Here is a 27,871-nt window from a genome sequence, read left to right as displayed (position 1 = left end):
GCATAATTGAGGAAAAGAGGCAATAAATTAGCTGACAGGAGCATATAAAACTAAAATAGTCTTTACTTTCACTTCAAGGAAACATTTGCTAAAGAAAACTATTTCCATTGTTTAGACGGTTGATTATGCTTTAATGAATTCTCTCTACTACTTACGTCATCTTGAAAAAGAGTTTCAATTAACTTAGACCGCGGAATATGCAAAACATGTTCCACATAAAATATGGAAAACAATGTGATTCGTGTTAAAGATCAGATTATGGGAGCTATTTTTGTAATAAAGTAATTATGTGTGAATGAAATAACTTTACAAAATCAACAAACCTTATGAAAATTGTTAGCATGCCACAAAGAATGACATACTGATTTTTTTGGATGGGCCATTAAATACAGTATTTCTATTAAAGATATGAAAAACACAGGGACACTTTCAGTGTCCAATAACATGCCTTACTCAAGTGGTTATAGATGTATGGTATAATAACTTCTTTGTATGTTTCAACATTGCTTTACAAGTCATTCATTAGGCCAACACACAGGTTTTTTTCCTTCAAATATGTTTCAATGCCTGTGTTTAAAATATGAAGAGATATGTAATTTAGTATAGTATCAGCTGTAGTAGTAGTAGTATCAGCTGTAGTAACTTGCAGTGGAATAGGCTGATGTAAATTTATTTCGGAACAGCTGTGGTCAGGATACTGGAAGATGTGTCACTATTCCATAGCAAAAAGATGGCCCCACAGTGAGTGCATTGCCAGCAATACAGCACGCAGCTGAGCTGCATCTTTTTCTCACAGCCCTCCCAGGAACACCACTAGCAAGCAAACAAATCCATGTACTCATCTAATGTGCTCTGAAAGCACATGTTTGTAAGCAGCACATCGACTCCCAATGGTGTGCAAAGACTTTTTACCTTCATATAAGAGTTGTTCTATTTTGAAAAGACATGTTCTACTCCAGGCCCTGTAAAAAGAGCACCAAATTTGCAGAATACAGGCTATCCTCCCTTTCCTAAACTAAATGAGTAAATTAATTAAAAATAAGTAGAAGAGTTGCACTTTCCCAGGCAGTTTCAGAAGCCCTGGCAAACCAATGCACCATGTGTTGCAGAAATGTAATGCCCTGACTAGCCAGGGTAAAGCACAGCAGCTCCAGTGAATCCTGTGAAAAACACATAATCCTACCAGATGAAGAACTAATACAGCATCTTTTGCTCCTAAGAAAGAGTAAAGACAGAAGCTGCTTTATCCAAATACACCCTGAGAGAAAATATAAGGTGCATCACAGGATTTATGTTTGATTTGCAGCAAGCAAATCTTGACAGTAAAAAAGAAAGGTTAGGAGTAAATGTGTCAGTGTGCAGACTTGCAACCTGTGACACCTTCAAATATTTAGGATACCTGCTATGAAAACAGAAGAAAAAATTGTCAATTAGAAAAATCTCTTCATGTTAAAATACTGTAACAATGGGGTCATGTCTGACATTGCATTAAATATAAATGTACCAACAGCCTAAATGAAAATAAATATCTGTAAACCAATACTTCTGTTGTCATTTGAAAATTGTGACTAAAATGTGAACTAAGAGATTTGAGGAAATGGAAATCAGTGCTTTAAAAGTCAATTTAGATTTTTTTCACTCTTATTGTTCAGATAAAATCTAAACTCTTAAACACTAGCCTGTAAATACAGGATACAAAATTAAGGTTTCTTGCCCCGAAGAACTATTAAGAATGATATCATACATTTTAATATTATAATATTTTGTAACAGCATGAGCAAAAACTCACCAAGCCAATTAGGATCTACTGAATTTCTACATGGAAATAGAGAACTTTTCTAACATTCATTCTAAAACCCAAAATTCAGTAACTTAATAGCCTTGAGGACTGATGGCCTTTGGTGCCAAAATATTTCATTAGTTTGCAATGGTGACAGTAACTAAGTAAGAGTTGGAAAAGGTCTATTTGCATTAGCTACAACACACTACTTGTTAAAAGGAAGCAGGATGTCATGATTTTGATTTTAATGTGAGAGATTAATTGAGATTTACTTGTCATGATACCATCAGAAGTTATTTCAATTAAAACAAAAATTAACTTCTTCCATAAATTTATTTTACTGAAAATACTGACGACTGAAATGTTACCAGTGACATACTATTTTACGTCAAAAGAAAATTTAGACAGAACACACAGAGCAGTATTATCAGCATCAATACTAAGAGTAGTAATTACAAGTTACTTCAACCAGGATGCCAATAATGGTTTCTTTCCTATTAATTATTTTTTAAATGCTACTGTTTCATAAAGGCATTCCATGTGCTAAAAGCACTGTTCGCAGTGGAGTGGGATTTCACTAGGATTTTTGTGACAATAATTATTTAAATAAGGGATCAAACGAGAAATCAATATAGTAGTTGTACTTTCACCTTTTTTCGAGAAAATGAGGCTTACAGGATCATTTCTACCTTGCTCTTTTAATACCAGTACTACCTTCTAAATGAAGGAGCTAGTCAAATTTGTTTAAATGTCCCTTAACTTGTTCAGATGCCTACTGCTGGGTAGCATGACTGGACCCTCATATACACATAACCTGCCTCAACACAAGTGGTACCCACTTCTTCCAAAGAAACTAACAAGAAATTTTCTGTGCCAATCAGCACAGGTACCCATCCTCAAGATAACAACGGATACCCTTGACAACATGCTATGATTTCCTCCAGGAAGGAAGGTGTGGAGACTACACTGAGACCATTGTCACACTGAAAGAAGGGAAACGTTCAAAGAAAATTTCAAACTTTCACTAGACTGAAAAAGAAACTGGATAAGGCACAAATATACACTACTGAATATAATATTTGAACCATGGCAGACCAGGATTTTGTGATTTCAGAACATTTTACAACTCAGGACAGCTATATGGAAAAAAACTAAAAAAAAAAAAAAAAAGACCTTTTCTGCTAGGACTACAAGCTTTTCATTTCATACTTCAAAATATCTACTCATGGTCTGTATTCTGACTTCTCTGATCAGAACACTTTTAAATTACGAGAACTCTGAATTTTTTTATAGCTCTAAATACCTTTCAATAAGTATTCACTGAATGTCTGTTTTAGCAACTATTTTAAGTTTTTATGCACGTTGAATCCTAAAAGAAATCACAGCAACAAAATCATTTACATTCATTCACAATTAACTGAATGGTACAGATCTGAAAAGGGAAATATTTAAGGAAAAAAGGGGAAAGGATGAGGAATAGTAGTACATAAATCTACACGCTGGAAATGATCCAAGCTGAGAAGTCCTCCAGATGTCAGTCTGTAAACAGAGCTTCATAAAATGAATTTCCCCATTAATTGTTGGCAGGAATAACATCTAGAATATGTTATTACATCTGACCCACTCTTTTCCCCTTTTCTGTGTAGCTAAATTTTTGTCTGGCATCACAGATCTTTTATCAGTTGTGATAAATCCAAGAAAGCAAGCTTTTGTCAACAAAACTGCTTGATAGGGTACAACATGCAAAAAATTACACTCAAGCTAATTGTGAACTTTGTTCACCAAAGGAAATGAGACTTCTCTTGCTTATTTTCACTACATCTGTTTTTGTAAAACTTTTGGTTCTTAAGTTGGAAAAAGATACCCACACCCAAAGGAAACATAAACATATAACACATATTGAACAAAAATTAAGTACTGACAGTTTTCCTACAGGTTCCTATCACCATGTTTTTATGCATTTTAATATGGTTTTAAAAGTTGAAAAACAGGAAAACAAAAGTGGTATACATCAGAAAAAATGAAAAGTCACTTTGAGGTAAGGAGTATTTGAGTTTCCTTTTTCTCTTCCACTCAATCACAACCTAAACTATGCATAAAGTTTCCATTTTCCTCTGAAATTAACTATTACAAGAGTCCACAGAAAGAAGAAAAAACAGCTTCCTGAGCAGTCTTTGGCAGCATGATAGTCAAAATGTGAGCAGGAAGCTCTGTAAATAGCAGGGTTTGCATCCATATGTATACCATTATAAAATGGAGATAATCTAAAGAGTAAAATTATTTCATAGACATTTCCAAAAGCTATACCCAAAACCATGTTCACTTGAGTTTTCTGTTCTGCTGACAATTTTAGGAAAGTGTTCACCAAAAATGCAGTCTAATGCTTTAGAGGTCATTCTCTCTAAAAGTGTTTATCAATTACTTGTACTGATTCTGCTAGCTACATTTATTCAAGTCCTGCAAATTTTATTAGGATCTGCCCATCAAAAAGTAGCCTTCCTGTTGAAATAAACACTGCATGCAGGTTCTGAAGATAAGTACTCCTATTGCTGCTGTTTAAACAGAAGATAAAACAACACAATCTATAGAAGAAAACAATACATATTTGAGTGAACTATGAGATCCATGGAACATTTATTCACATACCAGCCCTGGATTAGAGGCTATCATTTGAATAGACAACATTCCAGGAACGCAAACAAATTTCCATTGCAGAGTTTGAGGAGACAGAGGGAGAAGACTTATGAGGAAGGGGAAAAATGAGGGAGAGAAATATGAAGGGAGAAAGAGGGGGTGGGGGGACTAAGACAGAAAGGAAGGCAGGGAGAGGGGTGAGGAAAGCAGAGAAAAGGTGGGTTTGCTTGTTTATTTTTTCCTCCTAAATGGGTGTCTGGTAACAAATACCGTTACAATTCACAATAGCAAAGAGTCCAGGTTTAGTTTGGATATTCACTTGCAGAATGTAGAGTCACTAAATAATCAGTTATAGATTTCAGAACATATCACTTAAGTCTAACAGTGGCTGCAATCCTGCAGCCACACAATTCCCTTGTTTTCTCTCTGCCTTGACACAACCAAATTCGACAAAATAATGGAAAATATTTCTGTATTACATTCCAGTAGAATAGTAAATTAGGGGAAAAGATTATACCAACAGAATATGCAGTACAAGGTCATAGAAAATCATCAAAACATATTTTCAGTGGAAGCACACAGAGACATACTAGACTGTTGTTCTGATTTATTCATATTTTACTGAAATGATTCTTAACAAAACTTCCAGTTCTTAAATTCAATAGCTTTTTTTCCTTTAATGTGTTGTCACTATTTGCACGGAGAGCTAAGCAAAGATAATTCACACCAATTGTGTGGCTTCTGTTTGAGCTTGTAGCCCATTCAAATATTTTGAACATGCCTGAGTTCATAAAACCTTGACTTACAAAGTTCAGGGTACTTTGGCAGCAGAACCTCTTTATGGGAGCAACTGTGGTGTTTAAACTGTCAAATAGTCTTGGCCATTCTTCCAGGATGAGGTTCAGTGCATGTGGTATGCAAGTCATATGAATGGCATTGGGAAACACATTGCTAAGAGCAGATCCAACAGCTGTTTTCATTAAAGACACATTATTGGACATTCGGCCAAGAACACGAGATCAGCATTCAGTAGTACCCTTTCTAACTCGGGACTGAGAATGCAGAAACAGTGAACTGTATAAATGCCACCCAATATCTGCCAAAGGCACTTGTTATACACTCTGAACAAAGGATGAACGATGGCAGTTGCTCTTCAGCCACAAAAATAAACTGTCCCATCTGACCACCTATTCATTTGATGAGCACAGACTGGCTGAAAAACATGCTTTGTGTTCTGATATGTGCTGGGAGAGGCAACTTACTGCATTTTCTAGAGCTTGGAGCATTTCCATCGGCTTTAGCATAACAGAAAAGAAAAATCAGCTTACAAAGGAATTTTTTAAGGTGAATATCAACACTTGACAAACAACATAATCATAAAAATCACTATTTTTTCAGAGTGCACTGCCTCACAAAACACCTGGTGGTTTTTGTTGACCTGGTCTCACATTCTCTTCCCCATATTCAGTATATCCCTAAGTATACCTTTTGTTTATCATAACTTAGACATGGTTTTCTTTCAAAATGCTTAAATACAGCAGTAGCAGAAGTCACCGAATATACTGTCATCAATCTATTCTCAGGACAACATTGTCCATTCAGTAACAAACTAATTTCATGCTACCCTTCTGGGAAGCAAGAAGAATATGCATGGCTTTTGTTTTGGTTTATACAGATAAACTCATTTGGTGTGCATAAATATACATATATATGTATTTGGATATATGCACATATGAAATACATAAATAACTTTACACAAAATATGTTTTTTTTAGCAAGACTTTAATTTGTAGAGCCTGCACTGCATTGTTTTGGTAATATACAGTTGTATAGGAGGCTACTAGACCTTTAGACTTCTATACTAATTTACATCAAAAACTTCACCAAAAAGGTAATGCTCCTTTTGATAAACACTTTCCTGATAATTTTTTCTAAAAGCATATTTAAATTAATTGGCAATGTCAGTTCTGGTTTCTATCTGCCAGTACAATAGAGAGCATCTCAAAGACAGTGTTTGGAGCAGATGGGATCTCTGGAGCATGCTTGTCAAAAAAACTTTCACAATACTGTTTTTATGTAGTCTCTAACAGTTCTTCAGCATACAGTGAAAGTAAACAGACTAAAACTGACTTTTATAGTCTCAATAACAAACCCACCTGGTATCCACCATTCTAAAAAATTTAGAGCAAAATTTAGAGCTCCTATACCCATTTAAAACACTTGTATTTCCTAGAGCACATACATGAAACTTTCTTCCAGTTGAAGACTCAGTTATGAAGACACACATACAGACACTATATATTTGTATGTATGTGCATACACACGCAAATTTTGGATCTACTAATGAAGGAAGAGCAAGACCTAATTCCCTGCACCCAGAAGCTGAAGAGACTAAAATGTTTGTGGCCTAGTTCGCAGTACTGCAACCCATGAGTTACAGAACTGTTCCATCACACAATCATAGTGCAAAGACTGTCAAAGTGAGCAGTCTTTGACTGATTCAGGGGAAAAACTATTTATCTTCAGGGAGTTTACAGTATATTGGCCTAAGCAAAACACTTAACAGGAAGAAGCTAAAAAATGCAGGTTAGTGAAAATGGGATTTTTATTTTAGCTATGAACAAAAAATAAAAGACAATGCAATTTGCTGCATGAGGCCTTGTTATGCTGGGGATTTTGGGTGTTTGATAAAACAGTAGGAAGACAGAAACAGTTGATGAGGAACCTATGCCGAATCCAGATGACAAACTGAATGAAATCAAAGAAAAAGCTATTGGGACGTATGCTAATGCATGATTCTGGGCCAGAGAATAGAGGAACAAAACGTACATCAGATGTAATCTCAGATATGCTGTGGATAACAGAAGACAGTGGACTAGTAACTGGGATTAAAATGTAGGTACTGAAGAATTAATGTTGCTCAGGAAAACAAAATGAAATTGGTAGAGTAATACTTCCTAGCACTATTGTGATGGGCTACTGAAAGAGAAGTGTACAGAACTGGTCACTTTGGAAAACTACTGTAAAGTAGGTCAGTACACAAAATGTCAAATTTTAGCAACAAAACAGAAATATCTTATTTCAATAGTGATTGCAGTTGGTTTAATATTATGAGTGAGAAATGATGGTATTATGAAAATGAAAGAAGATACAAAACCCACAGAAATAATCAAAGGCTGACAGAAGGAAAAGGTCCCAGTGTGATGACCAGTAAAATTTTGAAATCCACCTGAAAACATTTAATGTAAGGAACAAGAAAGGAGTAACACTACTGAACAAGACACTGGCAAGACATCTGGAACACTGAGCTCAATTCCTGTTACCATGTTCATGACAGGTTAAATAAACCTGGAAAACTTCAGCTGAAAATTACCAAGATCATACAGGAACCACATACCTTATTGACACTTGAACAGATGACCAGTCTTGCTGAGTTAAGACCACTAAAAACAGAGCAGACTGATCTTTATCAATAATGCAATTAGGCCAGAAACCCTTAGTGTCTGGAAAAATAGAAGACACTATTAGAACAAGGAGGAATTGTTCACAAATTAATTTTTACTAGAAATTACATTTCTGACTACCAAGAGAGCAAGGGCATTGAATCACCCCAGAACAAAAACCATGGAGGTAAATTACTTTATTCTAACACAGGGATGGAGTTTCTGAACAAGGGGTTTCTTTTCTTCCTTCCCTTCCATCACCTCCAAATAGAAAATAAATGGAATAGAGGTCAAAACAGATACAGATTTATCTATTAGCATTCTGAAATTATCCAATTACCTTTTATCTAATTGTGAATAGGTATCCAATTCCTAGAACATAAATAAATTACTATTCTCTATTTATCTGTTTATTTATCTATCTAGTGATGAAATAAACATGGATACACACCATGATAAATAAACATGAATAAACACCCTCTTTTAATGTTGTTGAAATAAACCAACATCTCTCCAGTGGATTTATTAGACAAACTGCATATAGATCCTTTTGGCACTAAGACTTTAGAAAATCAAAGCATTCATAACGAAAAAAAAGAATTCTCATTTTTAATAACATTGAAGTTCCCTTCCACAACTGAAAAGCAGTTATGAAAATTTGCTGAAAATTCTTGCTTCTCTGTAAATTATATCAAAGGTAACATTATTTTCATGTATTGGAAATTTCTACTTTCTCAGCTGTACCTAAATATTAGATTTGTCCATAGTATGTAGAACATAATGTATGTAAATAACGTTGTATTGTTTAGTCATTAGAAACGTTGTTTTAACAGAATTGTCAACTATGATTTTTATTCATTCATTGGGAGCTAAGAATCAATCTAATTATATTAACCTATCTTTGCTCCAACACTGCCAAAGGAAACATATATTACTTATATTTACTTTATTTTCACTAGCATTTAATACTTCATTCACTGTATACTCCACTGACCAAATAAATACAAGTATTATCTTGTGTTAGCTCAACCTTCTACAGCATTAAAGTCTTTGGGATTGACTTTAAAAGAAATCAAGTAAAGGAAACTTTGGCTCCACTAAGTATCATAATACCATTCAATTAATTTAGTTTATTTGGAGGAAATGAGCACAAAACTGTATATAATAGTTTAAAATTACATCTTATCCTATAGATAGAACTTTTTCCTTTGTTTACAGAACTTGATATTCAGAAAATTTTACTCTACAAACTGCACTAGTAGCACACCTATACCTGTGTAAATCACGTAATTTTACTGAAGTCTCTACCATTCAAATGTTATGAAAATGATACAACTGAGGGATAAACAATTTTGCATATAAAAACATTTTGTGTCATGTCTCCTGCAAACATTTTAAGAAGTAGCCAGGAGATTTATGCGCTTCACATGATAAACCTTAAATAGAAATGACTTTACAAAATTGCAAAGTATCTTGTGATCAAACAAGTTATCTGAAGATCTGAAAAACCATGCTTCCAAAAATCTCTAATAACTGGGGGAAATCCTGACATGGAACTTTTCAGAGAGGGGGAAGAGATTCAATTTGACTGTCATGAAATGAATTACATCCATTAAAATAAAATTAATAGTTATGGAGAATTCTGCTCAAATTCAGGTGTTTTTTCTGTTTTGATTGGGGTTTTTGTTGTTGTTTTTATTTTTGTTGTTTTTGGGGGGTTTTGTGGGGTTCTGTTTTTTTTTTGTTTGGTTGGGTTTTTTTAAAAGCAAGGTATGCTTTTTCAATAAAAATGCTATGTCTGAAATAAAGTGGCTTTTTATATGAGAAAGCACAGGATTAACTGTTCTGTGTCATTTTATTTAAAACCTGACATTGCTACTACTGTCTAAGATAATAAATAAATTGACAGAGCAAGTGATGTTCTCAGTCTGCTACTTTTATGCCTTATGCTTATTTAATTCTCTAGTTTTTAAGGATCATCTTGTAGTTTGACCAGGACAAGGGCCTACACATTTTTAAAATACACTATATTTCTAAATGTGATCGGATACCCTGAAATCTGCTGAAGTACAAAGTGAAGACTGTATGCAAAGTGGAGCCCCTACTTCCCCTCCAAATCACATTTTTCTTTGTTTTTACATCAGTACATGCTAGAGAAAGTCTCTTTCAATTTCAATATACATTTTGTAATCCTTATTTTAAATAAAACATAATTTAGAAATATCTACCTCATCTTCAAGGAAAGTATACAAAGCAAGATAAAGACTAAATTATGAAATATGTTATTCCAAGTACAACTAAAAGTATTGGACAAATAACACAAAATTGGAGAGATCTTGTGGCTTGCTTTGCCCAATCACACTGATCAAGAAAAAAAGAGAGGAAACAAGTTTAGAGGTCCTGCCAGGAGCCTGCTCCAAGCCAGGCTCTCCATGGGGTCCCAGGCCCCTTTGGGCACATCCACATCCCGGTGGATAATCTGCTCCACCATCTACTTTCATATGCTGCAGGGGGACAGTCTGCCTCACCATGGTGTTCACCACAGGCTGCAGCGGAATCTCTGCTCCTCTACCTGGAGTACCAACATCACCTCCTTCTCCACTGACCTTGGCATCTGCAGAGCTGTTTTTCTCACACATTCTCATTCCTCTCTCCAGCTGCAGTTTAACAGACTTTTTTCCCCCTTCCTAAATACACTATCCCAGAGGTGCTGCCACCATCCCTGATGGGGCTGGGTTTTGGTCAGCGTTGGGTCTACCCTGGAGCTGGCTGGCATTGACCCTGTTGGACATGGGGAAAGCTTCTGGCATCATCTCAGAGAAGCCACCCCTGCAGCCCTCTGCTATCAAAACCCAGTCAAGCAATACTCAATATACCCTCTTACAGAACTAACCAAAAGAACATACTAGTATCCCTTTTTCTAGGATATAAACACCACTTGGTCTGGAAAGTCAAATATTATTTAAAATTGTTTTTTATTGTTTAAAGCAATTCTTAAACAAAGCTAGGATGATTCTGCAAACTTTGATATGTTTTAAATTATTTGGTGGACTTTATGAAGCTACTAACATTAGATTAAACTAACACCATGCCCTGCTGCTTCTCCTATACTTCAGCAGTGTAACTTTTCCTTTACTGGTTCTTTTTACACTCCACCTGTTCTTTTTTTAAACTATCTTGCCACTGCACTGACTTACTAGCTGTATTTTCTCTACTTGTACATAACTTGAAAAAAAATAACTAGTCCAAATACCTGTATCTGAGTGGCAAACCAAAGACCACCAAAAAATATGGCATCCAAAGATCATCGCTGTAGCTTGTTGACTTCACACCCAAAATATGTGATAACTTCTTTTGGCAGTTCATTAACAGCATGAGCAATTTCTTAGTGCCCACAATTGTGGGATATCTGAAGTTATTAAAAATATTTTAGAGTCAAATTTACTCCAAACACTATTATCAAATATTGTCCTTTTCATGTCATTAGACAGAAGAAGTATTCAATATGAAAAAAACAATTATATCATTCTGTCTGATGGGTTGGGGGTTTTCTGGACTTGACATCAACTTTTATTCCAACAGTACCAAAATTCCTCCAGACCTTGCTAAGATCTGAACTCCTTCATTAAAAACAGTAACCTCATGTGGGACAATTTCTATGAAAAATGAAACCCATCAAAAACCCCACAAACCACCACCAAAAAATAAGAAATCCCACTATGTAAACATCATGCTTCTTAATTTCCTTCCATTAAAAGTCTGTGTTCATATAAAGATTTGTTGTATAGCCAAGCTTACTGTGGCATTATGATTCTCTTCAAGTAATCTTCTCTCAAGATTACTGAAACAGGCTGGGTTGTCTTGGCTCCCCTCCATAAAATATGCTTAATGACCTCAAACACAAAATAAACAAAGGCCAAGAGTACATTTCATTGGTAAAAAAGTGTTCTCTACCGCTTTGCTTTAATTTGGTCATGTCTACAACACCAAGTGAAGCAGAGCAATGTTAGCCTGTGTTAAGAGTGTAAGACTTCACACTGAAGATTCAATGTCCCCTCTGAATATGTTTAAAATGCATTTTAACCCTGCTCATTTCTGAAGCTTCAAGTTTTGATCATGATTTTATATTCAACAAGCAGTTGAATATAAAATTCAACTACAAGCCAGTAGTTGAAAATTTTTGAAATCAGACCAGTATATAGAATGCAACACATCCCTCAACTTTCTGAGTATATGACAACAAATTAGAGGTTTTCAAAGGCTTGAGAAAGATTATACTAATTAATTTTAACACCACAATTTACATTAAAATTACTTTGTTCATAAATAGAAAAAGATATGTCTGTGAAACGCTAAAAAGGAAACTCCACTGGCTAAATATAGATTTTCCCTTTCCAAATGATCCAGAACTCAAAGAGAAATTGGAAAAGACATTGTCTAGGTAATGATTTACCTAAATAGAGTTACTGAAATCCAGCTCCATTTTCTATTATGTAGTCAAATAGCCTGAAGGTACAGTATCTGCAGCTGGCACCAGTCTTAATGCTTTTTTATTGATCTGCCCATGGCTTAAGTGCACACATACGATATGGATTGTTAAACAATTCTTGTTATCTATCACTGATTATGGAAATACATTACATCTTGCAGCAGCATCTGCATTTTCTCTAACACGAAATGCTACTTAAAGCAAACTGTCCATTTTATTCTATGAACTCTCTAACACTTGTGGGGGCTTTTGTGTTCCAGCTAAATGGCTGAATTTGTTAAGTACCAATTACACAAAAAGCCCTCTCTGTTACAGGCTGTTGTATAATTGATAACGTATCATTAGATTATTCATATTTGATTTACAACAAATGCAACGTATAATTATAAATGAAAGTAGTAAGTACTTTCAGATTCTTTCTGTTTCTTCTCTTCCCCAATTGATCCTTACCATCTTCTCCTTTGAAGATTTCAACAAATTTGTGGGATTTACTCAAGTCAGTCTTTGCAAAGGGGTTGGGACAGCTATTAATACTGCATGCTGAGTGTTTCCTATTTGGTAGGAATTCAGTCAGAATTAATAGAAATAAATCAATGCAATTTTCATATTTTTTTTAAACTTTTCCCTCTGTACTGGTCACAGAGTATAGCACTGCCATCATAGCATCAAAGTTACAAGGAAAAATGAGATTTCTGCAGTCCTCTAGGTTTTTTCTTCCCAGAACAGAATTTAACAGTTGCGTTTTCCTTTCTACTAACACCAAACCTGCACTAAGATAAAAAACACTTCCTGTACATTCATTTTGTCCAAACACTGAAAAAAGACCCACCTGATGTGAATTCAGTCTCTGAAGGTACTTCTTTTAAAAGAAGTCTACTTCAGGGTTCGCTCTCATGCATTCTGCTAAGTCAGGTTATCAACCACTACATGGATGTTAGTAGAACAGTAACAGAGAACTGTCGAGTAAACAGGAGAAATCCTGCCTAAATTAATTCAATGGCAAAACTCCCAGTGACTTCAATAGGGCCAGAATTTCATCCTTATCTTGTTGATCAAGCAATTATTTCACTGTTCAGAAGGACCAGACTGCTGCACCTGCCAAGAATTTCTTAAAGCAGCCTACCATGGTGAGTCTTAATTGTATATACCTCTGTAACTATTCCTGTTTCTTTCTACTACGGTAAATTCTTCAGCTGACAAAAATATAACATGATAAGCAGCAACCTAAACAAAGATCTTTCCTTCATATTAGCAAATGTGCCAGACATAACAAAGCTCTCCTTAGCATAACCTTACCGCAGGTCTGCTAATGAATTATTATTACTCTCTTAACACATATTTCCAACCACTGATGGACATGCCTGCTGAAGTTGCATACGTGCATTAAATAAGAATGATTGGACACAACAAATGAAGTATTTTCTTGGTTTGGGGAAGTTGAGTTAAAAAAAAAGCTTCCTATTTTACAGTGAATCACAAAGTACACACTGGAAGGAATATCTTCTACATACCATGGACCCAAATTCAGAGTAAATTAACTGTGAGTAGTATAACTCAACACTTCTTCTATTTCTTCACAGGTTTTACAATATACACTGTAACTACACTAACAAAAATTATGTCATGTATATGGGATTCAATAGACAGAGAGAATCAACATATCCACATGAGAATCAATTTCACACTAAGCTAGAAGAAAACTGATTTTAGTGTGCTGCAAAAATAACCAAAACCAAGGCTCTTTTTTACATAGACACCAGTATCTTTTATTTGGATATATTTGAGAAATCTGTTGTAAAATTGTACAACAAGCATTTTTCCCTTGATATCTAATTAAGTGAAGTAACCAAGCACAACTACTTCATTTTTTCTCCTCAGACTGGGAAATTATTGCAAAGTATGAATTCTGCCAATACAGTTCCTTTTTAGGGAAACATGGCAGTTGTTTACTGCCAAAGGCATCAGAAGAACTTGTCTTACTTTCAGAAGGACTTTTAATCACAAGAGTATAAGAAAATCCTGTCTGTAACACGGAATACGACCTTTGCTAAATCTTAACACCTTTAACTACTTCATCATATCTGGCTGGAGTGTATTTTACATTACTCCACAGAATCTCCTCCATCTCAACAACTTTCTGGTAAAATGTAACCAGACCCAGGATTTCTAACATAATTTATTGCACTGACTTTAATCTCCTGTGTAACTCCTGTCGCATTGTCCCATGCTTTATTAACGACCTGAATCAAATTATAATGTCAGTTCATAACTTCATTTAAGCAACTCTGAACAGCAACCTAATGCCCCTAATGACTACTGTGGTTACAAGAAAGCTTCTCCATTTTAGAGAAAATAAAACCCAACTAATTCATATCTACTGAAATAGATTTTAAGATTGGAAAGTCTGATCACTCTGAAAGATTTTATCCTGAAATGTCCTCCACAATCCCTATATGTAATTCAAGCATCCATTTATTTTTAAACTGGTTTCAAGAATGTCACCAGCTATTTTTTTTTAATTTTAAAAATCTTCAGTTTTGACTGAAAAGTTTCTTTGAAAAAAGTGCTAGGAGAAACACATGCTTATCAATACTCTGATACAGTTTTAAGATAATTACGAAAGATTTCTCAGTGCAGCTGTAAAATTTAATATAGTTCAGCACCATATAACTTACATTAAAAGGGTTTTCCATGATATTTATTACTTCTAGTTGCACTATTTCTGTTCACCCATTCATTTGAATTGAGGCATCCTTCATCATCCATATACATCCAAAGATCTCTTTGATCTCTAATGGTAAATTTAAAGGCTGAGTAAATGTTCTTTGAAACACAGAGTGTGGCACAGCTGTTTATTGTTATATAGAGGACAGTAAGTCATTAAAATTGAAACTCAATTAAAATAGTGGAACATCCCCCTAATCATTTCCCAACTTTGAAGTAATACCCTTTTTGGTGATATCTCTAATTTACAGTTAACTAGTTTTCTTAAAGTAGAATAAGTCAAGCTTTGGTTAGGGTCAGAATTAATAAAGTACATCTTTCATCAAAAGACAGAGAGCTAGTGGTAATGCACCCTGCTGTGGTATTTGCACTTATAACACGCAGCAAATACCCACCAGATACGCAGCCTACCATGATAATCACATGAAACTCATCAAGCCTGCAGTTTTTACCAGTTTGCTGAAGGTTTTGACAAACCTAAAAAAAGTACTCAGCATTACATAGCTAACTACACATTCCTTTTTTATTAGTTCCTTAGCAATATTCTAATTAGTAGAGGATGAGTTAAATCTTCACCTCAAAGTGTAACTGAATCAAAACAAAACCTTAAGGATTCAAGTTTATGAACTCTTTGCTTTTGCACGCCCTGTTATTATCAGTCTTTGTGTTTCACCCAGGACACAATTAGGAAAAAAATAACTATTTTTTTAAAAAATTTAAATCTGCCAGAATCACAAAGCACCTCATATGTTTGATTTGATGACATTTTCCAGCTCAGATACCAAATCAAAGTTTTAGGGAGGGGCAAGCCTGAATAAACAGAGGGGCAAGGGAAACATGAATTTATGGGCCTTCACTTACCATGTGAATATTAGCTAAAGGACTGATACCAGGCTTATGAGTAGACTTAACAGCTGACTGCTCACAAAAAAGTGGAACAGTCATAAACATGCTCTCATTCTTTAAGAATCCAGGGAAAAAAAAGTCTGCAAGTTTAATACTGATGAAACACAGCATTGTAACAATGTCAGGCACTCAGATTCAGGAAGATGTTGCCTTTTTTCTCCCTAAGAAAAATACATCAAGGCCATAGAGGTGCAATTCACAACATAGATACTTAGGAACATTACTGCAGCCAGATCTGCATCCAATCTATGCTAGAGGTGATCACTCAAAAAGACAAAAAATAAAAGGGAAATTGAGAGAGATTCTACACCTCACTGACTGTCATCCACAACCCAAAATGCTACCTTAAAATGGCACTATTTTAATCTTAGGCTGATAGGCAAGGGTATGAGTGATGCTTGCTGAGGCACTGGCTGCGTCTCATGCTCTCTAAAACCCAGCATGTCCAATCACATCTACCTCCCTCCCTGGCTCTCTGAAACTCATAACCCAAGAAAATTCAGCTAAAGCTACATTAAAATTGCAGTTTAAAGCTTTGTTATCATATAGTTATGCATTTTAAAAATCTTCTAGTACAGAGTTTGTCATGCTTAGACTAAGACCCAAGGCAATTTCAGCTTCAAATGTTAAAGCCACTCTTTCACCTAAAGTTAAAAGACCTTTAAAACTACTTTTTTTGTTGTTGTTGTTTCAAAAAAGCACTGGGAACTTTCCTGTATGCAACTCAAAACCAGCTGTACTTTGCAAGTAAAATCTTTCCAAGTGCCTGGCTCTCTGCAGATTTCTGGCAAATCTGTTTGAAAAATTGAAAAGTGAGGGTCTGAGCCAAAGCTTACTGAAGTCTATGGAAAAACTCCCACAGATTTCATCAGGATTTGGATTAGGCTCTGAAAAAGTCTGAAGTAATTGAAAAATCAGTTCTGCATGTACAAAATATGAAATTTTCACTAGGTTTAGATTTATTGGACTCCTTTATGGTAATGTGGAAGAGCAAATACACTATAAATGGTGTTAGTGATGTACATATAGTTTTACACTCTTAATTCACTACAGAGTTCCATAGACTTGTACATGTTACTTATACTGCCTACATAATAGAAATGATGAAATCAATCCTACATATACAAACACCTTCATTTTAAAAAGACCTGAATATTAAGAAAAAAATAACATGAATACTTTTATTGTTCAAGTGTGCTTTTAATTATTTTTTTTTACTGAAGACCAAACATTCAGTTAATTTTTTTTAACTGAAGACTAAACAGACCTTCAAAAGCTGTAAGACCAATTCAGTGATAAAAATAATAATTATGTAAACAACTATCTCATTCTGGCCACACTTGTTTAGGACAGTTTATAATAATGTAACACTAGCAAATTCAACTAAGGTGCACCTAATTTATGGCAGCATAAGAGAATCAGGTTTACTCAACCTAAACGTGCCAGAAAAGAATAGCAAATGCCAAATAAATGGATTGTGGTACCTGAAAAAACAGATACATCTCCTGATGTGTAAACAGTTGCGTCTCTACCAACTGAAGGATGCTGCTCCCAGTCAGAAGAAACTGAGTAAGTCATTATAATTGACATATCTTCTTCATCTGTATCATCTCTCTGCTTATAACTATTTGTGGATGGATAATTTGCCATGGATGAACTTAAGAAAGGTAGATAATCCCTGTAATATTTTGGTGGTCTTGTCCAGATAGGGATTGGAAAAGTAATGTCATGCAAACTGCAGAGCTAATTATGGTTTTCAAATGCCTACAGATCATGTATAAATACCAGGGCACTTCATCATATAAGCTGTTCTCATAGGCTGTTCTTCAAATATCACAGGGAAAAAAAAACTTAGAGGAACCAAGAAACCTGGTAAATGGAAATCCAAAGATTAGCTAAATATGCAAGACTGAATCTTTGTTAATATCATACATTAAATAAAATAATTATACTATATTATTAAAGTTTGGCTTTATTTTTTTTTAAATTGCATGATTTTTGCAGTCTCTTAAAATAACTATCCAGGTTTTAGTGTTACTTTTTTTACCTGCTACTATTGAGTCTTCTCAATGGAATTGAGTCTTCTCAAATGGAAGGTCAGAGACTGTATAGTTTCTCCATTAGCGATACTTTTTCCATAGTTTTGAACAATACTTATTAATGCAGATTTTGGAAATTTATTATTGCTTGTGGTCTCTAAATGTTTCAAACAACATAGAAAAAAAAGTCCATTGACAAACAGGATCATTAGGGGAATTTTTTTTCATCTAACAATTATTTTCACCAAAAGCTTACCTCAACATTATGAATCATTTGTGACCACTTGTACCTAAGTAGGACATATTAAAATTTAATGGAATTCAACGCAAAGAGCCAGCAATAGAATCGTGCACACCAAGGCACTAATGTGTTGATCCGAACTGTACTTAGTTGAGGCAAGTTGGAATTGCAATGCTGCCAACTAAATTTCATAGTACCACAAATGAATGAATCCCAAATCTCAAGAGGGATTTCTTTTTTATTCATTATGCATGACATTTTCCTCTTTAAATTATTCATTTTTTAAAAAATGTTATTGCTTTAGCCTTCTTAACCTTTGTACTCCTTTCCCCTGTGGTTTTTGCCAGCTGTAATATCAATTGAGGAGGGGAGATGTTCTAAACAACATACTAAAAAACTTTTCACAACCCTACAAAAAAATGTGTCTGGTTACTCTTCCATCTTATTTTCCCCCTAATCACAACACTGGAACTTGGAATGCCCTGTGAGGAAAAAAAAAAAAAAAAAAAGCATATATTTTCTATCAGTGCTTTCATTCCAATTAAAAAAAAAAAATTCCAGTGTTTTACCATTATTTATACAATTCCTGAAAATTAACCACTTGGAGAAATATCATTTGAGACCTGCAGAGAGATGAAAGTTGACCAAGTGAATTAAAATTAAAGACCACCTCAGACATTGTTCTCTGCTTTCTTCCCATGTCTGATATTCAGATTTCCAGTTTTCAGTGTGCTCACCTGAACCAAGCCAAATTATGTAAGAACAGGCTGCAATGCGTTGTAGGCAGACCACAATCTATTAATCTGTAATCTGTCTTTTAAAAATAAAACCTAAGAAGAAGTGTACATAGGAGCTACAACACAAGATAGGCATATTTGAACTCTGCTTATATATAGGCATTACAGTACCTATGCACTTCTGCATAGTGCCATTTTCCTTTCCACATAAATTACTAAAGTTATTAAAACAATAGAAATAAAAGTTTTAAAGAGCTAAGGAAGTTACAATGGAAAGAAATTACAAAGAGTAAAGATCCACATCAGAGAGCCAAGCAATCAAGTTTCTGGCTCCACTAAATTGTTCTTAAGCTTTTCTTAAGGAACCACAAAAACTTGTTGCTGTAAGCTCTCCCAAAATTCTCCCTAATGACTTGCTACTCCCCTTCCTTTTCACTAAATCAGCTTTATGGGATAAGGGATATATTTCAGTCTCAAGAATAGAGCCCAAATAATTAGTTTGAAGTGTTTGATATGTAACTATTCACTTATTTCTAGGCTTTTATATTAAGGTAGAGCTGTCCATCAGGAACAGCTGATAAATTTCTGAAAAAAATAATTTCAATACAAAGAAATAGAAGTCAAATTAAAGCTGCAGCATTGTATCATGTTCCATTATATACTACATGATGTCTCATTGTTAGCTCACCCAACACAATTTAACAGGAGCACATGACAATGCTAAGGGCTGTAAGAGTCCGAGCAACTTCTTTGCTCTTATTCTTATGTGATTATCATCGCAATTAGACAGAGAGAAGAAAGTTATGTTTAAACTGGCACAACAGCTCAGCCATGCAGAGCTGCGCAAATTGGACACAGAAGTACACAATGATTGCACTGTTTATGGATTTAGTCTCTGTTACGCCTTAGTCAAACCTTGTAAAAATCTCCTTGCCTGATAGATCCAGACTGGTACCACAGGATTTTCCCTGCAGTTACTGCTTTGGGGGCCCCAGATTGACAGCTGACCAGGAAAAGGTCTTCTTACCCTTTTGTTGCTACCTCTCTCTGTCGGACTCATTTACTCCCTTGGGTGGCAAGCGATGGGGTTACTTTCTCCATCTATCACAGTGAAGGAACTGTGCATGGAGTTGCATGGACATCAAAGGGTACAGGATGGAGAAGGAAACCAGTGAAGCCAAATGTAGAGAGGAGAAATACAGAAAACAATTGAGGAAAACCGGGGGGGTGGGGAGGTGGGGGGAAACAGAGCCATACTGGTAGCCTTACTAGATGGAAGAACTAAAAGGAGAAGACAAAGTACATATTTTACCAAATGTATGTTTGCCTTAAGGCAGTATGAAAAATATGGGAATTTCAAAAAGACTTTTACAGTGATGATAGATCTGTTTTGGTTTCAATACAAGCAGTACACAAGTTTTCAACCTGCAAACACACATTAACTTTCAAAACAGGTAAATACAAGTTTTGAGAAGGTAAGTAAATGAAGAATAAAGAATGCAATACTTCAGTGATACATAGCTATATTTCAAATACATGTATTAAATAAATTTAGCCAGCAAATGTAAGAAAAAACTTACTGTGTTTCTATTTAAATGAGGAGTTCTGTTTTATATTATACATTAAAACAATACTTTTTCACTGATAGTAAACAACTCACTTCCCAGGGAAATCCAAAAACTTATTTAATTGACCAACCTGTATGATTTTAAGGAAGTTAGAAAAGATGAGTTAGAGTTTGCCTTGCAACAGTTAAAGTCACTTAATGTCAATTTCATATTTAAGGGTCTGTGCCAAGAAATCTGTAGGAATGAACTGACACAGTGCTTTGGACAGTAAAAACCTCCAGGTACATCGATGAAAAATAATCCTCAGCAAAGTGATTTGCAATGATAAATAAGCACTATTATTAAGGTTTAGATTTCCTGAATTCAAAGATACTTGATACAAAGATACCAATGCACTTTAGACACTTTTGTAAATGCTACTTGAATAGAAGCAGGTAGGGAATAGTGGAAGCAGCTGAGGGCTACTATGATAAAGATAGTAAAATCCTCAATCTAATTTGGTCAATGACCACCAGTTTCACCAGTCAGTGCTGAACAGTGCTCAGGTCTACAAAATCCATTCAAGTACTTTCAACAATCTTTGTGAATACTCCTCCTTACATAGATTTCATAAGCAGTCCTAAAAAGCTTTACGAATACCCAATATATTGAAACTAAAATAAGAAAAAAAAAACTAAAAACATTATTTTAAGGGTTACTAAAGGAAAAACAAAAAAGTAGTTCAATATTTTATCCCTACAGAAAATATATGGAAAATATCTTAAATGAGACTCACACTTCATTATGGACTATAGTCTTCTGCAGAAATAAACAACACTGGACTTGTATCACATCTGCAAGAAACAACCCATATTTTTATACACTTCTTTGCACCACCATGAGGGGCTACACAAAACTGACAATGCATCACAGCCTCAAGCTCACAATACTTAAGTTACAGGAAAAGATCTCAAACCATGCTCTGTGAGTCTCACATGATTTTTATAATTATCTGCTGGTGGTTCAAAAGTCTTGTCTGTGGCTCAGGGCCAACTTCTGTATCTGTGCCTTCTTCCGGCTACTTGAAATTCAAACTACATGACTCTTAACTTCTCCAGGTAAAAAAAAAAAGAAGTAATTGCTACCAATATAATATTACAAACACAGACTGGAACTTGTGTGAGTACAAATGGAAGCCACTACATTTTTCAAGATATTCTGAATTTAAGTCTATGAAAGTTGGAGAATATTTTATTTATATTGCATGCTCCCTTCTGCTAATGACCTATGGAGACCTATAATGACCTTCATAATCAAGGGTGTAAGAGAGGAATTTGCAACTCCAAAAATCCTATTTCTTTAGATCAAACTATAACTAGTCTTTCTTCAGATACAGTCAGTGTACTAAGAACTTGGAGCAATATTTATGTCTAATTCTCATATATAAATTAATATTACTCTCCCAGGATCTCAAATCCACATGTTTTTCCAATTAGTATTAACATTCTTCCCAAGTTTAATAGCATGTAAACAGAGAGCTCCTTAAGGAATATGACACATTCTGTTTCATCCCAGTTTTCCAGTGAAGAAAACAGCTTTCAAAGGGGCAGTATGCACTCACATATACCAACCACCACAGGATTTTGAAAATAGGCTTTTATAAGCTCATGCAAGGAAAAGAAACCTTAGAAAAAATTTTCTTCTAAAAGATGAATATAGATTCTAGGTGCACATATCTACTTAATGTGGTAAAGAACATTGCCCTTAAAGTTTGCATTTAGCCACTCATAATCTAAATGGTAGAAACGTTATTGTGCAAAGTAAAATTATAACCAACTTGATAAATTAAAAAACAATGAAAACAAAATATGTAGTCAAGTAAATACTACCTTGCTGATTCTATATAAATACAGAATGGGAAACATCTGGTTAGGCAACAAATTTGTAGAAAAGGGTCTTGAAATTGAGATAGGGCAGAGTATAGTACAATATACTTCCTGCTCAGACTAAAAGAAATGTATTCCATTTCAGAAAACAAAGAGTAAGATTGAAAATCATTCATAAAAAGAACGCTAGCATTTTGTCTCATAAAAGAAAAGTTACTGGAGGAATGTACTAAAAACATTCCAAAGTTTTAAATAATTAAAGAACATCATTAATTGCCAGCTCCACTTTCAATACTCACAATAAAACACTCAGATTTTCAGGAAAAACAATGTATATCAAACATTAGAAAAATCTTCAAGAAGGACACTAAACTACTGTAACAGCTATCAAGATATTGTTCATGGTGTTTAAGAGTTCAGATAAGCTTTGTCACTGATGTTCTGAATCCCTTAACCCCATTGCAATGCAAAAGGGAAAACTAGATGAGCAGTCATCTTGCCTTCTAGCTCTAACTTATGCTATGACTTTCAAATATTACACAAAACTACTTGTAAGTCCTATTTCCTGGATGCAAAATATTCATTCTTTTCCTTATAATTTCAGTTCTAAGGATTCAGCCATCTGGGAAGATGAGAGTCTTTGGCATTCCACAGATTTCAGTGCTGGAGATCAGTAATTGACTTTCCAGTCAAATAATATTAAATAATATTTTCTCTACTGCTCCAGTTATATTCAACTATGTGAGTAAATCATGTTAAAGCACAGTACAATGATCTCCTAATGAACGCAAGAGATAAAAAATACTGAAGTCAAGTTAAAAAATAAAAAGGCAGAAGAAAAAGGATATCTAAAGAAAAATAAAGTCCTTATTTAAATTTAAAAATCCTTGCTTGAACAAAGCCTTGAAACGATATTTGCACATCACATCAGGAACTATTATAGGAAAAGCAGAATTGCATTCTAGTCGAAGAGTAACCTAGCTTCCCAAAAGATGGGTGAAGCAATATTGTAAACAGAGCTCCAATCAGACTGACATCTAAACAAGTCTTCGAACACACACACTTAATACTCATCAAGGTTTTAAAAGCAATCCTCCACAACACACAGATATTATAAGAGACCATTAAAAGCTACAGAATTAACTCACTGCAGGTCATCAGGATTTATGCTATAAATTCTCACACCCATTAAACTCAATACATGACAATGTGGGTGGTCTACAGCACCTTTCCAAGCACTTCCCTGGCACTGACCCACACTTTGGGTTGGCACTACTCCCTTAACCCCTCACCGTTCCTCTCATCCAGCTATTTATGCATTGCCAAAGGCAACACAGTACATGATATAGCCTGATGTGGTTTACAGTTATAATCATATTTAGCCAATGATTATGATTAAATTCTAATCATCCATATAAGAACATCCTACATACTGGAAAGCTATCATGTCCCCCCTGAAATTTCTATTTTTCCCTCAGAAGAAACAAAACTGAACTCTACTCAATTTGTCTAGTTTTTTTTTTTAAATTGTGTTCCCCTGTGAATCCTACTCATGAAGAATAGAAAGAAATAATCATATCTCCTCATTAAAAGTCATATGACTACAACCCCAAGTTGGAATTCACCTTTAGTGAAAACATATTGCTGTCTTTTATTCAGTTGATGGTCCAATATAACCCCATGAGCCTATCCTGTGACAACAGTGCTTATGGAATTATTTCGCAAATTTTAGTTTGTCAGATTCTTACTTGCTAGAGTCCTTGGCGCTTGTCTCAACTGAAAACCATCTTAATAACTTTAGATCCTTCCTCTAATTTATCAAGATCAGCATTATTGCTCTCCCAATATGCCTCAAACTACTTCAAGCTTGTTGCAAAACCACAGTTTTAAGAGTCATGCCCATATTCCATCACTGAAGCTATTAAAGAAAATAGTGAACAAAATCAGACCCAGGAGAGACCATGGTCTACCTCTAACATATACTCTTGGATTAACTACAAATACTGACTACTACTTTTGAAGGCATCTTTCAAAGAGTTGCACAATTCAAGATAATCATCAGCTTTTCAATGTGGCTGCAGGCAATTTCTCTAGATTTCAGGGTACACCATCTTGAACATATTAAATAAAACTTCTAGAAATTGAGCCTACTGTTACAGTGCTGCAATACTAGGAGGGTCCTAGGCAATTTAAAAGATTTTTTTAAAAGTTGGTTGCTATGGAAAAAGGGGTTTTCATCATTAAAAAAAAAGAATGAGCTTAAGAAAAAGTGGCACTGAACAAAATCCTCAAGCTAATGCTGGTTACCCTACTGAATAATTATTGGACCATCTTTGGCTTGGCGCTTAAACACCCTGAAGAACTTTCCCCTAAATTACCATCTAGTATTTAACAAATACAATTCTCAGTCTCCCTCTCCACCTATGGTTCTACCTTGTTCTCTTCTACCTATTCCAGCTCTCCTTTAAGGGCTGGGAAAAGGTGCTCCTCTGTTTTCTAGGCATTATCGAAGACTTCTTGACTCAACAGCACAGTTATTTTTTATACTGGTTTTCCTTTATAAGGCATCATTCTCAACTTCTTCCATGTGTAGACAGAACAGGTGCTTTTAGCTGGACTCAACAGCAAGTCAAATTTTTTTATTTTTGCCACAAATGACACTGTTTTCACACTGAGGAGTGGTCTTGAGCATAGGAATTAATTTATTTTAGGAAAATCCAACCAGGCAGATGAATTCCAGGAATGTACCTAGAGCACTCCAACTGCTAGTGAGGAACCAGTACAGGCACAGAGCTAGTTTTGAAATACAGAGATGATACAAGTCTTGTTGTTAGCCTCATCTCCTTCCACCTGTAGATCTGCTTCTAAAAGGCCACATTAATTCCCATGGTAGAGACTGGCCAGAGAAAACCTGAACAGATGACAAGACAAACATGTTTTTAAAGTGTCATTAAAACCTTTACTCTCAAAAAGAGTTCCAAGTTTTCTCAGTCCATTCAAAGACAAACACAGAGTTTCAAATCACACAGGACATCCTGCTGGAGGGTAGCTACTTAAATACTATGCTATTCTGAGCATTTGACAGAAGTATTTCTCTCTAATGAACTTCTCATTAATTAAGATAACATTTTTTAGTTTTAACCTCTTTCAAAAATTGTATTCTTTCAACAGTTAATGAGTAAATGCAAAGTCTATCAGGAGTAATATTTCTTCTAATTTGTTTGCAATATTTAAAAATTTTACTCTTTTCCTAACAGAATCATAATTAATTGCATAGTTCCCTGAACTCATTAACACTAGTCAACTGAATAGGAAGAAGTGAATTTCCTTATTAAATCAATTCACTTTATTAGCTTAGGTGGAAAAAGTTGAACTGCAGCTATTCACACCTTTTTAAAATTCTTAGAAGGAAAAACAATGATTATATAATCAAAGTTCAACAAATGAAATGACCTTCACATATTTTAGGTTTGCAAAGAAATACTAACAGAAATTTGTAAAGCCAATATGACACTTACTCTGCCTCACTTCCTTACTTCACATGATTATGAGTCAGGTTCCACGTATGGCAGCAGTGTAACACTAAAGTAAATTAATATATGTTTGTAGAATTTCTACCACTGCATAGTCTGCAGCTGTTTTACCAGATCATTTATAGTGGCCCAAGAAAAAGAGGGCTGTACATAACAAGGACTTTTGAGTTGCTGGAACATTATACAGACAATTCATATTATATTAAACAAGAATTTAATTATTCTTCATAATATAAGAAAGCAAAAGACTGATAATTTAGATACTGCCCTAACACAACTCCAATCTTTACAAAAACAATATCCATGAAGCCAACAAAATAAACTCCCAGTTTTTGGCATGATGTATATATAAAATACAAACGTTTCCTTACAGATGTGAAGACTGCTGCAGGAGAAGGAAGGTATTGAGGTCAAAGACCATAGTGACACAGGAGAGTATAAAGCTGGATGAACAGCCAATTTGGAGCAGAAAGATGGGGAAAAAACACCTGTTTCCAAGTCACCAGGAGTATCTGACGTTTACTAAGAGTCTGCCTAGCTATCTATCTATCTCTCTGGAGGAAAATGGCAGGAAGAAAATGTCTTGCAACAGCACAAAGATGCTAAACTTCAGACTCCACAGAAAAAGTGTAACTTTGCTCCCACCATAACTAAAAAGTAGGAATATAGAAAAGGACATGAATAAAATTTCCTTTAAAAATAGTAATTCCATGATATTCATGTAAATCATTGTGCACTGTGAAATCTTGCTCACATTCTTATTCTATATGGGAAATATTATTCAACACATACTTAAATTAGTTTCATCTTCAATGCAATGCTTTCCGTGTGATATCACCCAGTCAACTAGTACTTTCTAAAGTTGTAGATTTTTTTTTTATTTAGTGTTATCACTACTTCATGATTTATGATATGGATATGCCATAAAGCCACTAATACAAATATATTAATTTCTTTATTAAGGAGAACTTTTCACTACTTTATCCATCATATTAGAAACATACACATGCACGCATCCAACTGAAAAGTGTAAAGAAATAAGTGATAAGAATTTTCAGCATAACAATGACCATCTGTGTTTCATTTGCTGCATTACTGTGCAAATTGTGTAAGAGCAACAGTAAGTGTTGAATAAAATCAGAAAAAAACTCCAGATTTGAAATTATCTTATTACCTAAGTAATTCTACTTATCAGCAACACAAACAGTGCTTGGTTGTCACAATCAATGAAAAACAAACTGCCAAGAAAATAAAATGTCCAAAATTTTTAGTTTTAATATGCAAATAAATATTTTGGATTCTGAACATTCATTAAATTCATGTCTTACCTGGCATGACAGATGCATGCTGAGTGGCCGAGTCTGTACTTAATGAAAGGCGACCACCTTTGGCCAATCTATCACAGAAGAGGGTGATATTCTTCTTCAGTTTGCTGGTATCTTTGGGCATGGACAACTGGCTGCTGAGAGTCAGGGCCTGCTCCTTGGAGCTCTTTGACAAACAAGTTCTTAACAAGTAAGAGACTGCAGCATCCACAGTTTCTTCCCAACCCTGCATTAGGGAAAAGGAAATTAAATAAAATTAGGTGAACTGCAATATGATATAGCATATTAAAAACAAGGCAACAAATCGTGGAATGAAAATTTTCAAACTATACTGATACATAAAATACAGTTTTGGGGTTAATGAGTGTCATGAACACCCAACTTCAACTTGTACAAGCAAAAGTTGAAAAAACCAACTTGTTCCAGTATTGAGGTCGACCGAGAAAACTAATTTCAATAATAACAATGTATGAACAGTATGTGATAGAACAGTTAAATTCTGTCATTGCATTAATAATGACAAACTAGATGCTGAAAATAAAAATAATGAAAACTAGAAGCTCCTGATTGTGACATTTTAAAATTAA

The 27,871-nt window shown here is 34.8% G+C and overlaps 1 protein-coding gene across 1 annotated transcript in view; it reads right to left on the bottom strand.

Moving 5' to 3' along the window:
* BBS9 (Bardet-Biedl syndrome 9) overlaps nucleotides 1–27,871 on the bottom strand; it is a 281,935-nt gene that overhangs the window by 112,596 nt on the left and 141,468 nt on the right. The window contains exon 22 of the mRNA XM_058833781.1: nucleotides 27,288–27,510. Coding sequence (XP_058689764.1) covers nucleotides 27,288–27,510 — 223 coding nt within the window. The remainder of the gene's footprint in view (nucleotides 1–27,287; nucleotides 27,511–27,871) is intronic.

The sequence above is a fragment of the Poecile atricapillus genome, chromosome 2 (assembly GCF_030490865.1).
Source record: "Poecile atricapillus isolate bPoeAtr1 chromosome 2, bPoeAtr1.hap1, whole genome shotgun sequence".
Taxonomy (NCBI): Eukaryota; Metazoa; Chordata; class Aves; order Passeriformes; family Paridae; genus Poecile; species Poecile atricapillus.
Note: the sequence above shows the minus strand (reverse complement) of the source record. Positions and strands in the feature narration are given on the sequence as shown.